We start from the raw sequence: 16,149 nt of genomic DNA on the forward strand, positions 1-16,149 counted from the left end.
AATAGAAGTTTGGATTTCAGTTGATGTTCCTGAACGCATAATCAGTATCACCATCAATTCATCATTATCAACAACAATAACAGCATCAGCCTCGTCATCATCATAAGTATAATCATTATAAACAACAAGAACATCATCGTGATTGAAGTCACAGCCACAAGTAACACCCTTATAATCATCATGATGCATTTTCAGCACTATAGTCATCACTGTTTCGCCTTAAGCGTCATACCAGTTTGGATTTTACATTTTTATCAAAAGACCCATCACCATGTGGCATTTTTCAGCATCAAATCCTTATTTGTTTAATCCATGCACTGTATATACTTTGATGTACATATTTTCAAAGGTGCCGTTTCCTTCCACACACAAAATTGATAACATCATTATTTTATTTTTGCTTTTGAGGTTTAAGTATTGTAAACAATAGTTAATTCATGCACAGTGTCACTATAGGGAATGTGCAATAACATTGTAGATGTATTTTGTGGATTCTGACCCATTAAAACAGCTCAGAATCCACCAATCACGTTTAATCTTTAATCACTTATTTGCACTTCAGATTGTGGTGACCCAACACCAGACCATGGAACAGTAAACACTACAGTAACAACGTATGGAACTGTTGTTAAAATATCCTGCAATCACGGTTATGTACTGAGCGGAGAGAACATCATCAAATGCAACGCTGACTCTGACTGGTCTGCATCAGCCACTTGTAACCTGTATGGTAAGAAAGTACTCGGAATGATTCGGTCATGGTACATATTCTGATTGCTGACACTTTGTGCTTGTTTCTTTAGTTGGATTTGTTTTCCGTCTTCAACAGTACTTAAGTCATATCATGGCGGTAAGTTAGCCAACTCACTCTATTCCTGGATTAGTTGGTTGTACCAGTACTAAGTGTACATACTTATGCCAGTAACTGACAACTGCTCTACAGTATTGATATATTGATAGTGTTTAAGTGACTTGGCCTCGTTCCCAACACCTGTGGGTCGATGAAGGGTACCCTGTCTTTCCAGTAATTTCCCTTGTTTAGTGAAAAAAGGGCTGGGCCGGGGACTTCTGCGTTTTCTTCCTGTTGTCTATATACTATATAGGGGTATATTATAAATTTTTTAGCCATAAGATTAGCTTTATGGATTGAATTTCAAACTCCTGGGGTGAAATATTATAATTATATTGTTAACGTAAAGCAATCGTTGCAAAATCACTTACTTACTGAAATTACAATTACATTTTCTGACTGAAAAAGTATATATTGGATGAAAGGTAAAATAAAATGCAAATCAAACAGTTCTTGCTGTTTGAATGAGTTTACCTCTTTTATATGCGATTCTTAAAGAAAGTTACACAATACACTGAAGTAATCTATATATTTTAGTTGATATATTATTCGAAACCAATAGAATTTTGGATTTCAGTTGATGTTCCTGAACGCATAATCAGTATCACCCTCAATTCATCATTATCAACAACAATAACAGCATCAACATCGTCATCATCAGAAGTATAATAATTATAAACAACAAGAACGCTGACTCTGGCTGGTCTGCATCAGCCACTTGTAACCTGTATGGTAAGGAAGTTCTGTGCATGATTTAGTTATGAAAAACATTCAGACAGCTTACACTTCATGTCTGTTGCTTTAGTTGGAATTTTTCTCCGTGCTAAACAGTAGTTTAGCTAGTAATAGTTACTCCACGGCGGTGAGTTTACCAACTCGCACTTTCTTTGGATTGACTGGTTTACCCAGTACTCAATGTACATACTTATGCCAGTAACTGACTACTGCTCTACTTGAATTAGAGAAGGAAAACATATATGACCATATTTTTGGGGTGTACCATATACGCTTCCGTAGTGTACCATATTTTATGACGGCATGATATGAAAAAGGTGTCATGGCGTTAAAAATAACTCATCTTGTCGACTACAACTATGATGGAAAGTCATTTTCACAAGAACATGACGCCAAATATTATGTTGATTTGTCGACTAAGATCATGTCGACTAAAAAAAATTTCGGGAAAAGCCGGAAACATTTACGTCGAGACTTTAACTAAATGTCGTTATGGCGAGTAAAATTAAGAGTGAAATCATACAAAGCTATGACGACATGCCATGTTATTGCACAGTTAGTCGATAGAAACAAATCCGGCATGACCATATTATTGGGGTGTACCATATACGCTTCCATACAAGACCCTGTACTGTTCGCGAACAATTAACTCGATGACGTAATGAACACATCTTCATCAATAGTGAGAAGAAATATCGATTTTAAGTGACAGAATTTAATCGAAACGGGTCTTTGTAAAAACTGTGAATTTAAAACGATGTAGATTAGCCTAGGCTTTATTCGTGGCTAATACGCGATTTGCGGAACCCTTTAATTAACAGCGTTTTTTTAAACTGAATTTTAAGGCTACTGTATACTTTATTCAGACTCTAGTTCCAATTTTGTCTGTATGAATTAGATAGAACTTTTGTCACCGGTTAATTTACTTCAACATTTTGAACACTAGCAATGTATTGACTTTCATTAATAGTTGGAAAAATATGGACATTATGTTTCATCGTACTATGTGGTGTTTGTGTGAATTCATCTTTGTAAATACAAACATGTTTTTCATGACTTTGGGTGCAGAATCAAAGGGGTTTCCCGGGTTTTACACACGGGCTGGACAGAATGTAAACACACCGTAAAGAACTTTATTTTTGCAAATATCTCGAGTTATTAAAATACATTTGAAAAAATCTTTAGGGCATAAACGACAGTTTTCTTGCAGTTTGTTCCTATATCTTAAGGTATAAAAATAAATTCCTGAATACGTCCGAAATCGTTGACAAGATTTAACGTTGCGTGAAGCATAACCGTGTTCAATGATTACAGAAGATATCTTTTTATTAACAATAAAACAGGCTTATTAAATTCAGTAATTCCGATGTATTTCTAATTGCCATCAGAAGGAAAAAAATCTTCGCCAGGCAATACGTTTTTTAAATTATTTTTTTTACATGTACACGGCTTGAAAGTATTCAATGTATTTTTGTGCTCTTCAGACGACTGTGCTCATGATATTACCAGCCTATTAGGCAAGTATGTCAACTCTTCTTAATAAAATACAGGCAAGTATGTCAACTCTTCTCAATAAAATACATTACCAGCCTATTAGGCAAGTAAGTAAACTCTTCTCAATAAAATATATTACCAGCCTATTAGGCAAGTATGTCAACTCTTCTCAATAAAATATATTACCAGCCTATTAAGCAAGTATGTCAACTCTTCTTAATAAAAGACATTACCAGCCTATTAGGCAAGTATGTCAACTCTTCTCATTAAAATACATTACCAGCCTATTAGGCAAGTATATCAACTCTTCTCAATAAAATATATTACCAGCCTATTAGGCAAGTATGTCAACTCTTCTCAATAAAATATATTACCAGCCTATTAGGCAATTTTGTCAACTCTTCTCAATAAAATACATTACCAGCCTATTAGGCAAGTATGTCAACTCTTCTCAATAAAATACATTACCAGCCTATTAGGCAAGTATGTCAACTCTTCTCAATAAAATACAGGCAATTAAAAAACGTTAAGTGATAAAACATAAAACTATTTGAACAAGTCTTGATCGCAGTTGATATAAGGCTTAACTACAAATGAGAGGAATTTGAGTAAAAGACCCAGCCCGGCCACCTTACTTGTGTGGGTATTGGTCATTTAAACTTCAATCCTCCATCCCTCTGATTCAAATAATGGAGTAATCAATACATGCCATAAGTATGTGAACTTAGTACTGGTAAATCGCATACTAGATAGGCTAATATCACCAGGAAAACTGTAAATTGATTAATTACCGCGGTGATCAGTATTATAATGGTACGTTTGTACACAATTAGGTAAATGATAAGTATATATACATGCTTAATTTTCGTTTTCAAGTGCATACTGTTTGAACGTTTGTGCAATGATTTTTGTGTCACTAACAGACTCAGCGGGTCGCCAGTTCATATTCGGAATCCCACAAACAGTTTATCGCTCGCTCGATAATATCAAACTGTACATTGCAAGCAAGCACGTCTCCAAGGTCTACATCTCAGCGCCAGGAATAGGTTTCAACCAAACTATAATAACACTTGCTAACACCTCCACCGCAGTAGCTATTCCTGACAGCATTGTAACCACAGCTGGTTTGTCTAACAAAGCTGTATATGTTGAGTCGGATCAAACCATATCAATCTATGTCATGGTTAGAGATGGCTATTCCTCAGGTGGATTTCTACTTTTACCAATCTCTGCTGACGCACGGGAATTTGTCGTTGCTTCATATGAATTTTTAATCATTGCATTAGAAGACAGCACTTTGATTGACATTCAACTGAGAACATCTGCTGGACCCGTCATGATAGGAGGAAAAAGCTACAGCAGCGGACAAAATGTTTCACTTAAAATGAGTAGAATGCAAACGTACTTGGTTCAACACGAAAATGACTTGACAGGTACACACATTACTAGTTCCAAGCCTGTTTCTGTTGTATCTGGTGTTGCATGTGCGTTTGTTCCGCGTGATAGATATTTCTGTGGTTTCTTAGTGGAACAAATGTTACCAGTATCTTTTTGGCAGCGCGAATATGTGTGTGCCAAACTGAAATCTAAAGGAACTAACAGACTGCGCATTTTATCGTCAGTCGATGGAACATCTGTGAATATTGGTGCAACCCACATACAATTAAATAAAGGAGAATTCTATGAATATGTTAACTCAAATGACGTTGCCACACCCATTGAATCTAATTATCCAGTTTTAGTGTTGCAATATGCCGAAGGGGATAAGAGGTTAAGAGATCCTAGCATGATTACTATTCCTTCTTTAAACGGCCAAGAAGCAGAATATTTCTATGAAACTGCAACGCCTCTTCGTTACCATTACGTCTCAATAACAATTCGCACAGACCAGGCAAACGGACTGAATATTGATGGTTCAACCGTCAGTCGTTCCGATGAACTGAAAACAACGATAAACACTACAGAGGTACAGAGATAAACTTCCTTTCATACACATATTATTTATGATTACCTATGTGATTTTAAAGTGGCAAACGTACATGATTGTTAAATTATGCTAATATATTAAATAACAAAGTTATACTATTATTGCGTACTGCATGATTTTACTAATTTACAGTTCAGTGTTATTCGGCTGTCTGTTACCGTGGGAAAGCACCACATTTACCACGTGGACACCTACGTGCGTTTCGGTGTGATCGTTTACGGGTTTGATTTTATAGAATCCTACGGGTTTCCGCTGGGACTACCATGGTATTACCAAATAAACAAAGCGATACAACGAATAATAATTATAACAAACAATCAATAATTAAACTAATAATAACTTATTCAAAATTAAATACATCATAAAGTTTAACTATAATTCATCTAAATAAGAAGGCATATTATTAATTGATCTCTTTTGATTAACAACGCTATATTCGACATGTTACATTATATTCTAAACATCTATCAGATAGTATATATTTTATAGGAGATTCTAAAAAAAGTAATTGGTATTTGAAGCATAAGGCATTTCGTGTTTTGGGTAATAGTACCATAGTAACACCCACTTCCTTTCTCAGACGGACCACGAGACACGGTTCAAGTTCCAAGCGTTTCCGATGAACGTACCTGATGAGAGGCTTTACATCAATTGTGACGCAACGCTCTGTGACACTTCCGACGTGACATCATCACACCGATGTGACCAGAGACCGCACTGCGCATAACAAATATATTTTATGTTGACGAAAAACAAAGACATATTTTTGTGGTTTTTTGGAAATGAAGGCATCAAATAAAAAGGATTCGCAAACGTGAATTTATAAGTGTTATTGTTACAAATTGTTTACCACATGGTCCGTTGAAAATGATTTAGCATAGTTCTATTTCAATGTCTGGTCGTAATAAGTCAAATGTAATGTTTTACCATAAAACAGCTTGTCATTCATCAAAGAATTTCAAAATAGCTTACGACAAGTTATTGTATAAAGAGACGGTGAGTTATATGAATAACTGTCATCCTACCTCATAACTTGAGGTCAAGCTTAGAAGTCGAAAGTCAAATGTGACCAAAACACAATTTGTCCGGACTGCAAAATCATTATCAGTTCGGTTGCGAGCGTGTGATTTACGTAAAATATGACGAGATAGAGAAATTGGAGTAAAATATGACGAGATAGAGAAATCGGAGTAAAATATGACGAGATAGAGAAATCGGACGTGTTAGATTATTTTACAGTCCCGTCAATTGCTTGCGGTGAAGCGTTTTACGTTGTTATTTCATTACATTCCAGTTGAAAATGTACAGTCTTACTGTATACTGCAAGAATATTGAAGCCCGTAATATTTAAATACATTAAATATTAGTGAATAACAAATCCAAGTATTTCAGCGAGAACATAATGCGTTTCTGCAGTTCTCTTTAAACAGATGTAACCTCTGCTCGCCATAAGGTGGCTTATGTGATATATTTTTGTGGTCATCTCATGACAGTATAAAGTTTAAGGAGGACGCTGAGGAATGATTGTAACAGAAATGTCGAGGCTGTACACGTAGAAAAAGTGAAAGAGACCGTAATTTTCAAGTGGTTGCGAACATGATTTCATATAACTGTGTAGATGTTTGTTTGGTCATATTGGGCCATTCTTAATCTTCAAAGATATGTTTTCCAAATTCCTACAGTAAGGTTTCTGTTTTTTTGTTCATAATACATATCAACAATCAGATATCAGTATCAAGATAAATGAGTTTAACCTTATTATAAAGCAACACTTTTATAACAATTTTATTGTAGTTCTGAGAAGGAACAAAACACATATAAAGCTCGTTATTTAAAAAAAAAACCGACGCAATCATTAACTCTGCAAAGTGCATTTGTCTCGTTCTCAAAATACTGGGGACAAAAACTTGTTTTTAATCAAATGTTTCTTCTATTTAATAATATATTGTTGTGTAGGAGGCGTGCATAATTATGTAACGTTGATTACATTTAGGGCAAGTCGGGGCAAGGCCACTGTTACTAACAAGAGGACCAATGTAATATTGTATGTGTTAATATGTGCACTGCATCATCAGTGTATTTTTATTTGAATAACGCGCAACGGCAAACCAAATATTTAGTTTTCACAAACTGTACTAAGCAACCTATAAATAAAACAAACAGGCGATTCGCTATTAAAGGACTGTTCGTTTAGCCTATATTACGGAACGTAACGATTTTGCTAATTGGACACGTTGTAATGTAGTTGCTTCCCTTATATCAACCATATCTTAGTAAACAGTATATTATTCACTGCGCATGCCATGTTAAAGCAAACACCGGAAAGTGTCTTCTGATAGCAAATAACATATCTGTAATTATTCATCTTAAAGTTAGATGAAGAAATAGTCCGAATCAGATCACATTGTACCAGCGAAAATTATTCAGCTTAAAGATATGTGAAGAAATAGTCCGAATAACGTCACTTTCTACCAGCAGAAACAAATGCGCTCGCATGCTAAGATTGAAATATAGTTCGCAATGGTATCGTTGTTTATTTGATTACAAACCATCATAATGTGGTGTTATTCATAGACATAACTCATTCGTTATGATCTCGCAACCCAGAACTCCTCTGTTCAATTAGTCGACGAATAACTCTATTTGTGTTGTACAGCATAAAAATAACACAAATCATGCAAACGATTTTTCTTAAATCAATCCTTAATGGTGTCAATGTAGCACATGCTAAGTTTTTGTTTTAGATTTATGTTAGCGACTAGCGTAATGAAAATTACCGATTATCTAAATAAAGTAATATTGAAAGCCGTATCAGAAAAGAAACATAAAAAGGTTTCTCATGAACTTAAAAATATATTATTTTAAAAGCAAACTATGATAGCAACCGCAAATGTGCGTACATGTATGTCCACCGTATACGGCAACCATGTATTCACCAACAAAGGTAACCGTGTAAACGCCGATAAAGGCATGGGTGTCAACTTATATGATATTTATAAATCTATGCTTTTTATTTATAACCGTCTTATTTTATTTTAGTGTAAGCCATCCAGAAAGCTATATCTCGTCTGATAGGGAAGTATGATGGTAATGTTCAAATTGTTTGTACGGGGAATGCATTCATTAGATTTGTTATAGCATACGAAAATCATACGTTCTGTAGAGCAAGCTCAATAGCATACGTGTATTTCTCCTCATACTTACTCTGAATATTGTTTTATTATATATTTTAAAACATTTTAATTAAGCTTGATTCAATAAAAAGCCTAAAGCTTACATGGACACTCTTAGAGTCTTCTTCTTAAGTAGAACCAGTCATTTTTGTGTCTTAAGATTCTGAGATCAAAGAGCGGTTTTTGCACCCAGGACCTCCTAATAACTAGGCATACTCGAATTCACTTTACTACCACGTTTTAATGGTGGTACCAAACAGTTTACACGTATAAGCACTTTTCACTTTGCATTATCTCACAACAAAAGCTTTTTTCTTTCACATAGTTTAATTTAATGTAATCTTTAACATACAGTCAAAATATACACAATATTTATTGTTCACATGTACAAATAAATAGCAAAACTTGACAACGAAATTTGATGTACAACAAATGTGAACAATTTGGGCGCCACATAGTAATAAAACTGGTACTATATAATTTACAAGGTGGTTTGTGATGCAACACTCAACCATGTTCCAACCAGGAAAGTTTCTGACTTAAGATAGTCGTAAATTAAATACATTTTTAAAATGATAAAACTAGATGAAATCCAAATTTTTACCTTACATATGTAAACGAGTTTCAAACTTGGCCCAAATATCATTAAGACAAATGTGTTGACCAAGTTTCATGAAGATTGGCAATAAATGCCAAATCTACTGTTTTCAAGGCTAATGTTTACGACGTATGAAAACAAAGAATAAAAGATATTCACACAATCTCAACATGAGAATATTTTGCTCAGGTGAGCTAATTAACAACAATGGAGACATTATGCCATACTGACAGTTACAATGCACAACAATCTAGTGTCCTTCTAAAATTATACAATGAAGAAAAACAAAAACAAACATAATCAGATTCATCATCTATTGGACAGATTATTAACCATAATGTACCACTCTAAACGGTTTAAGTACATTCAAATAAATGACTTAAAGAAAACCAAACAGTAATAGCATGTTTTACTGACTGGTTTAAACACTAAATATTTTTCTGAAATGTAACCTGCTTTGCTTTCGCCACTGACTACATAAGTCTTTGGACTTAAATATATTATATGTATCCTTTTCATATCTGCTAAAGCAATTGCAAACAAACTGTTATTATAACCAATAGCTTTACAACATTTGTTCAAGCCTTCAACATGATTTATGAGTAGAGATAATAAGTATTAAAAGATTTAAAGAGTGTTAGGCGAGTGTAATATTGAAAACATTTGAGTGCTCGGCTAATTCTGAACACATTTGCTTAAAAGCCATGCATAATAAACTTCATCCCTATCCGATACTCGCCTCATATTAACTACCAATTACATGCATCTATGTAATTGATTGGATAATAATATTCATAACAAATGAATAAGGAAATTGCTACGCTTACTAGCTATAGTTTCTAGACATAAGGATTGCATTGATTACTGTGAAACCAATATTATGCGTTTTACACTAATAGCCGTGAACTCAATTCTGATTCAAACAAAAACTTTGCTCGTAATGTGTAAATGTTAAAATTAAAGTTGTATTACATATTAACATAGAAACAAAGCACTTCAGACAGTTCTACATATAGTATACAATAATATTATTATATTCATATTTATATGATTCAATCAGCTGTCACCATTTGTACCACATGACAATATTTTGCCGCATTTGATGGCCCTTTATCCAATATATATTACATATTGGACAGTCGGGGTTAAACCATATACATCAGATCGTTTCCACTTTAAATTCAAGACAAATCAATAGAATCTACAATATAATGTTTGATTATCTGCATAAAAGTTGTTAAAAATATATGTCCCATACATAAATCATGCTTAAAATAACATTTATTAATTACTATTCTCTTTGGGCGTTTTTCTCCAAAAACACTGTTTACGTCTACAGTCATAAAACGTCATATTGCTAAAATGCAGACTAAACATTGAAATGTATTACTGAACATTAATCAGAACGTCAATAAAGATTGTGGTGGGTTTATAATTAAAAAAATATTTAAAAGAGTTATGTACAATACTGCGATACATTTGGACTTATACACAGCTAGCATACTCATATATCCAATATGGTATGTCAGCTGTTTACTCGTCCAATGTTTATCACCCTATTACACACTACGCTGTCAAATAACCCAATAACATAGTATTCTTGCATGGTGAAATGTGAAGTATGAAATGTTAACCCTCTCCCGCTCAGAAACAAAGTATGCGAACAGCATCAAAACAAGACAGCCTGCTAGTAACTTGCAATCTGTTCCGGTTTTATGCTGTAATTGCTGCTCACCAGTAATGGAAATGAAGGCTCCACAACTTGAATCTATTAAGATAGGTCTAAACTTCAACTTGATTAAAGGGGCTACAAATGCATCTAAGTGCATATTTGAGTGGCAAACGGTTAACAAATTGACCATCATATAATATTTACATATACTGACAAACAATGAAAATAATGCAAGGATAATCATATAAGTTGCATACTGGGAAAACTTAGATAAATGCACGTGTGGTGTCTTCATACATTAGCCTGTGCAGTCCAGACAGGCTTATCAGGGACAACACTTTCCGCTTGTATGGAAGTTTTTGTTAAATGGATGTCTCTTCTAAATGATAGTCTAGTCTAAGCAGAACGTTTCATCCCAGATGAACCTGTGCGGACTGCACAGGCTAATATTGGACGACACTTTATGCACATGCATTAAGCCCAGTGTCCCCAGAACGCGGCTCATATTATTCAAGAACAACATGCACAGAAGTATGGATAGTATGCATGAATCAACCTAACAATCGTCAAAGAACTCATTGAAAGCAAAAACAATTAAAACATGTTTAACAGGTCAACATTTTCAGTAAATCAATGCCAGGTGTTATAATCCATTCAAAAAAGCTGCCAGCATATGGGATTATAAATACGACTACAATTACCTCCTAAAAAATTCAATGAATAGAATTTACAAAAAAATTGTTACTAGAAGCATTGACAGCATGTGAAATGTGAGACAGTAATAATGAAATTGTTATCAACTTTTATTGCGCATTTTCATTGCCGAGTTTCACAATTGCAATTTTTAATATGTTAACTATACATACACTTGACGGACATGTTAACAACACCTAAGCAACTGTAAATGAGGGCAAATTGTATCATATTTCCATTTTACCCCTTGGACTAACATGGTTTTGCGCACTTTAATTGCAGAGTTTCACAATTTCATTTTTTAACATGTTAACTATACACTTGATAAACATGTTTACAACATCTAAGGAACTGTATAATGAAGGCAAATTGTATCATATTTCCATTTTACCCCTTGAACCAATGAGTAATATATGCACGTAAATGTGTAAAAATAAGATAATAAATGTACATGTACATATGCATCATTAATGGGTTGGGATTAAAACTCACTTTATCTCATACAGAAATGTTATTCAGATTCAAAAATTTCACGCTCAATCAGCGATATTTGGATTTACATATCCATCAGGGCCCGTTTTTACATTACTCCATATGAACATCCTAAAGTAAAATGTTTTTAAGGCAACATTTCAGATTAAATTTTCTATAAAATATAAGAAATATGTTTTCTGCTTACTAAAGGATAAAATATTAATCACTTCAATATTATGTGCCTGTTTAAAACAAGCTCCTGTAAAAACATCTGGACAAGAAATAGCCAACTAAAAATAGAATTTTAAGAATTAAAAGAATTTTCGTCTGTTTTCCCTTAGGGTGCATGTTTGACAACAAGAACATGTATAATAATAAATGGTTTGAAACAAAGTTCATACCAAGCAGAATTAAATGTTTACAATTAGGTTACATACAAACATTTGGATACAATTCTCTATAATTGTAACATTACATTATGACTATGGAGTACTTACATTGTACGAGGGGTGTTCCAGAAGTTCGTGGATTTTCGCTATAACTTATTAGTTTGCTGGTAAAAGTCAATGAAATTTACATATTATACAAACCAATTATCACGGACATAATATTTAAGCTAAAAAAGCATGAATTCCATAAAGCGCGTTTGAAACGCGTTGCCATAGAGACGTCAGTAACGACATGCGGCGCAAGCGTGTATTTTATTATAAGTATGAGCGTTACGCGAATTTAAATTTGGTTTAAATGTCGATGATAAACAGAATTTAAGGCAAATTTTACGCTACAGCGCCTAAGTCCTCCTTACTACCCGGATTTGGCCCCTATGGACTTCCGCGTCTTCCCGGAAGTTAAATCACAGTTGCGCGGTATTCGCTTTGCAAGTAAACAGGAACTTGTTGCAGCAAAGCGAATCGTGTCGTCTTTTGACGCTGACTGGTATAGAGACACTTTTGACAAGTGGATTTCCCGACACATAAAGTGCATTCGTGTTGGAGGTGATTATGTGGAAAAGATTTGACAATTGTTAACTTCATAACGTCATTGACGTTGAACAGAAACGTTACACGTGCGTCGGTGTGCGCATTGTGCACATGTTTAAATTTCTGATATATATTTATTGTTTTATGTATTTCCATGATATTTGGAGAGCAGACTTGGAAAGGACGAAATATTCTTAACATGCTATTTGTTTGTCCATTTATGTTACCAAATGAAAGTTATAGCGAAAATCCACGAACTTCTGGAACACCCCTCGTACATGGGAACAAAAATAGATTCATTCAATACTTCTTTAAATGAGTGCAGCAATGTTGTATTGGAAGATAATTTATATAGTTCCTATTTTTTCTATGTTTTATTGATTTTTTCAGCCTTTTAAGAACTAAAACTTACAATAAATGAGATCTTTCTCACAGGAAACAATTCAATGCTGGAATTTTACAATAACATGTAACATAGTAAACAACAGCTATTGTTCAGTACATTTTCTGAAACATGGTAATATTTTGTACCATAAGAAATAATAAAAAATACTTTAAACTTTGTGTCAAAGATTGTGAATAACACAAAGCATTTTATATTCAATGTTTTGAAAACATAACGATTGAACAATACGCTGTTCTTTTTTCCAGAAATATGTAAAAAGTCACTGCTTAATTCCAACCGCCTTTATCTTCTGTATTGTTCTATATTTGTATATACATATGACTTTCGTAGTTGATACTTGTTCGTAGTTTCATTTCATCGTGCCTCAAAAAGTTGTAACTCTGTTGCTCTGGTATCTTTCCTACGATTGAGTAATTAAATGGTAATTAAATTGAATGCGTTTTAATTCCCTTTTATAATTGTTTAATTTGAGTTACAATGCTATGAGGTTAAATTTTATTTACAATTAAATGTATCATGAATATTGCTGGGCCAAGTGTGAGGTTGAGCGCTCTATAACCAGTTTAAACCCCCAATGCTTTGCATTGACCGTTCCAAGGCGGTGACCTCAGCTTTATTCATTTATGTGTTTTGTATGTTGTTTTGTATTGTGCTGTTTTGTGCTGTTTTGTACTATTTTGGCAATTGGTCACTTGCCTTAAATAAAGGACCAACTAATTGTGTATAATGAGAATTCAATACTGCTCCAGCAGCTGGAGTTTCACTTCTTTATATATTTCATAGTAGTTCCCTGTATAGTAAGGCTGATTCATGTTAAACATTCATCCTGCAGTTTATACAAGATATTTTGCACCAAATTAGCAACAGCGGTTGTTTGACTTCTAGTACGCATTTGCTTTTAGTTGTTATTAGTTTATAAAGAAACCGCAAGTGTTTGCACTTTACATATTACAGTGAGTAGATGACAAACATGTACTTTTTAATTTAGTTCGGCAACATTGATCATCGTCTCGTGACAACAATGTGCAAATGTTTAACGCAAGAATTGTTTCCTATAAATGAGCATTCGGTCTTGTTTATGCACGTTTTAAACGAGTTAATTAGTAGTAGTAGAAATAGTAGCAGAAGTAGAAATAGTAGTAGTAGTAGTAGAAGTAGTAGTAGTAGTACTAGTAGTAGTAGTAGTAGTAGAAGTAGCAGTAGTAGTAGTAGTAGTAGTAGTAGTAGTAGTAGTAGTAGTAGTAGTAGTAGTAGTAGTAGTAGTAGTAATAGTAGTAGTAGTAGTAGTAGTAGTAGTAGTAGAAGTAGCAGTAGTAGTAGTAGTAGTAGTAGTAGTAGTAGTAGTAGTAGTAGTAGTAGTAGTAGTAGTAGTAGTAGTAGTAGTAGTAGTAGTAATAGTAGTAGTAGTAGTAGTAGTAGTAGTAGTAGTAGTAGTAGTAGTAGTAGTAGTAGTAGTAGTAGTAGTAGTAGTAGTAGTAGTAGTAGTTGTAGTAGCAGTAGTAATAGTAGTAGTAGTAGTAGAAGTTGTAGTAGAAGTAATAGTTGTAGTAGTAGTAATAGTAGTAGTAGTGGTAGTGGTAGTAGTAGTATAATAGTAGTAGTAGTAGTAGTAGTGGTAGTGGCAGTAGAAGTAGAAGAAGTTGTTGTTGTTGTTGTTGTAGTAGTAGTAGTAGTAGTAGTTTTTGCACTTTTATGTTGTTGTTTTTTTCTTATGAAAAATGTAGACCTGTGTCTACACGGATAATAGCAAGTTACGCCCCCTGCTAATTATAAAAGAACGTAAATAAAATCTTAAAACTTCGGTCTCAAGGGTTTTCCAACGTTACAAGCTCACAATTATGTTAACTTGTTCAGATATGGTCCCATGCCGTATTCGTCGCAGCTGTTCAAGTGTGTCATTATTTTCAGGACATTTTCTCATGTGCCAAAGTATGTTATTTGTGCCCAAAATATTCTAATTATGAGAGCGGAGCACTTCATTTTGAAGTACATCAATGAACTTGGGGATTTTTTCATCCATGATTATTTAATTGGCCAATTTATTACACTTGCAAATATCCTGAGTGTATAAACGTGACTACGTGAAAACATGTTTGTGTGTGAATATCTAAGCATCAAACTAATAGCTTACCACTACAAAATATCATCAACAACTTGTTTTGAGTTATGTTTGACTGGAACATAATAATAAAAACAAATACAAAATAAATTGTCCGATCGTTACGAAGGTAGCTTATTTACTGAGTGTTCGTGTGATTCAAACTAAGACCTCGATTTGCTTAAATAACTTTGTGATAAAGGATAATCAAGTCTTAATAAGTCACCAATGTCTTCTGCTTCCTGGTACGAAAGAGTGGGGCCTTACAGCAGGTGATGATCACGTGGGACAAAGATACGACGAAGTGGCCAACTATAATGTCGGCGCATACTTTTTATATTAGCCGATGGACAATAGGTGTACTCTACACCTGAGATTTATGTCCCAAGTTAACGTTTGGCAATTAGATTTCCCTACACCTAATCGGCGCGTGCGGAAAATTTTGACTGGTAGCGTTCATTATGGCAGATTGATAAAAAAATTCGTAAACTTAGTAGACTAACATTACAACTTGTTCATATTGGAAGATTTGTATTACTATTGGCAGTAATATTTGCACGAATATTCGTGTCAATCAACAATTATTGGTAGATATCTACATATTAAATAAAATCACTATGTTGCGTCACATCGTAAATAAAATCATATTGTTTCATCACAATTCAATCGATTTACTTAAATGATTGAACACACAGTTAACAACAATAATTTACGTCTGCCCACTGTTAATATCTGGTATGCTAGACATTACGATTAAACGTGGTAACGTCTTCGATATACGTAATCTGGAATATATGGACTGTATATGACAAATATTAATTGTTTTTTTTTACGGTATGTCTTTAGAGGGCGATTATGTTTTTGATTGGTCTCAACAAAATCTGCCTATGTACGCACTACATTATATGATAATAGGACTGGATTAAATTTTCAATGTGTTCATGTATTCAGAACTATGACAGTATTGTGCTATGGACATTTAAAAGCCG

General features: G+C 33.9%; 1 protein-coding gene across 1 annotated transcript in view; it reads left to right on the top strand.

The window, feature by feature from the left end:
- Positions 1 to 16,149, top strand: part of LOC127854695 (sushi, von Willebrand factor type A, EGF and pentraxin domain-containing protein 1-like) — a 141,626-nt gene that overhangs the window by 41,854 nt on the left and 83,623 nt on the right. The window contains exon 9 of the mRNA XM_052389753.1: positions 563 to 730. Coding sequence (XP_052245713.1) covers positions 563 to 730 — 168 coding nt within the window. The remainder of the gene's footprint in view (positions 1 to 562; positions 731 to 16,149) is intronic.

The sequence above is a fragment of the Dreissena polymorpha genome, chromosome 13 (genome assembly GCF_020536995.1).
Source record: "Dreissena polymorpha isolate Duluth1 chromosome 13, UMN_Dpol_1.0, whole genome shotgun sequence".
NCBI lineage: Eukaryota > Metazoa > Mollusca > Bivalvia > Myida > Dreissenidae > Dreissena > Dreissena polymorpha.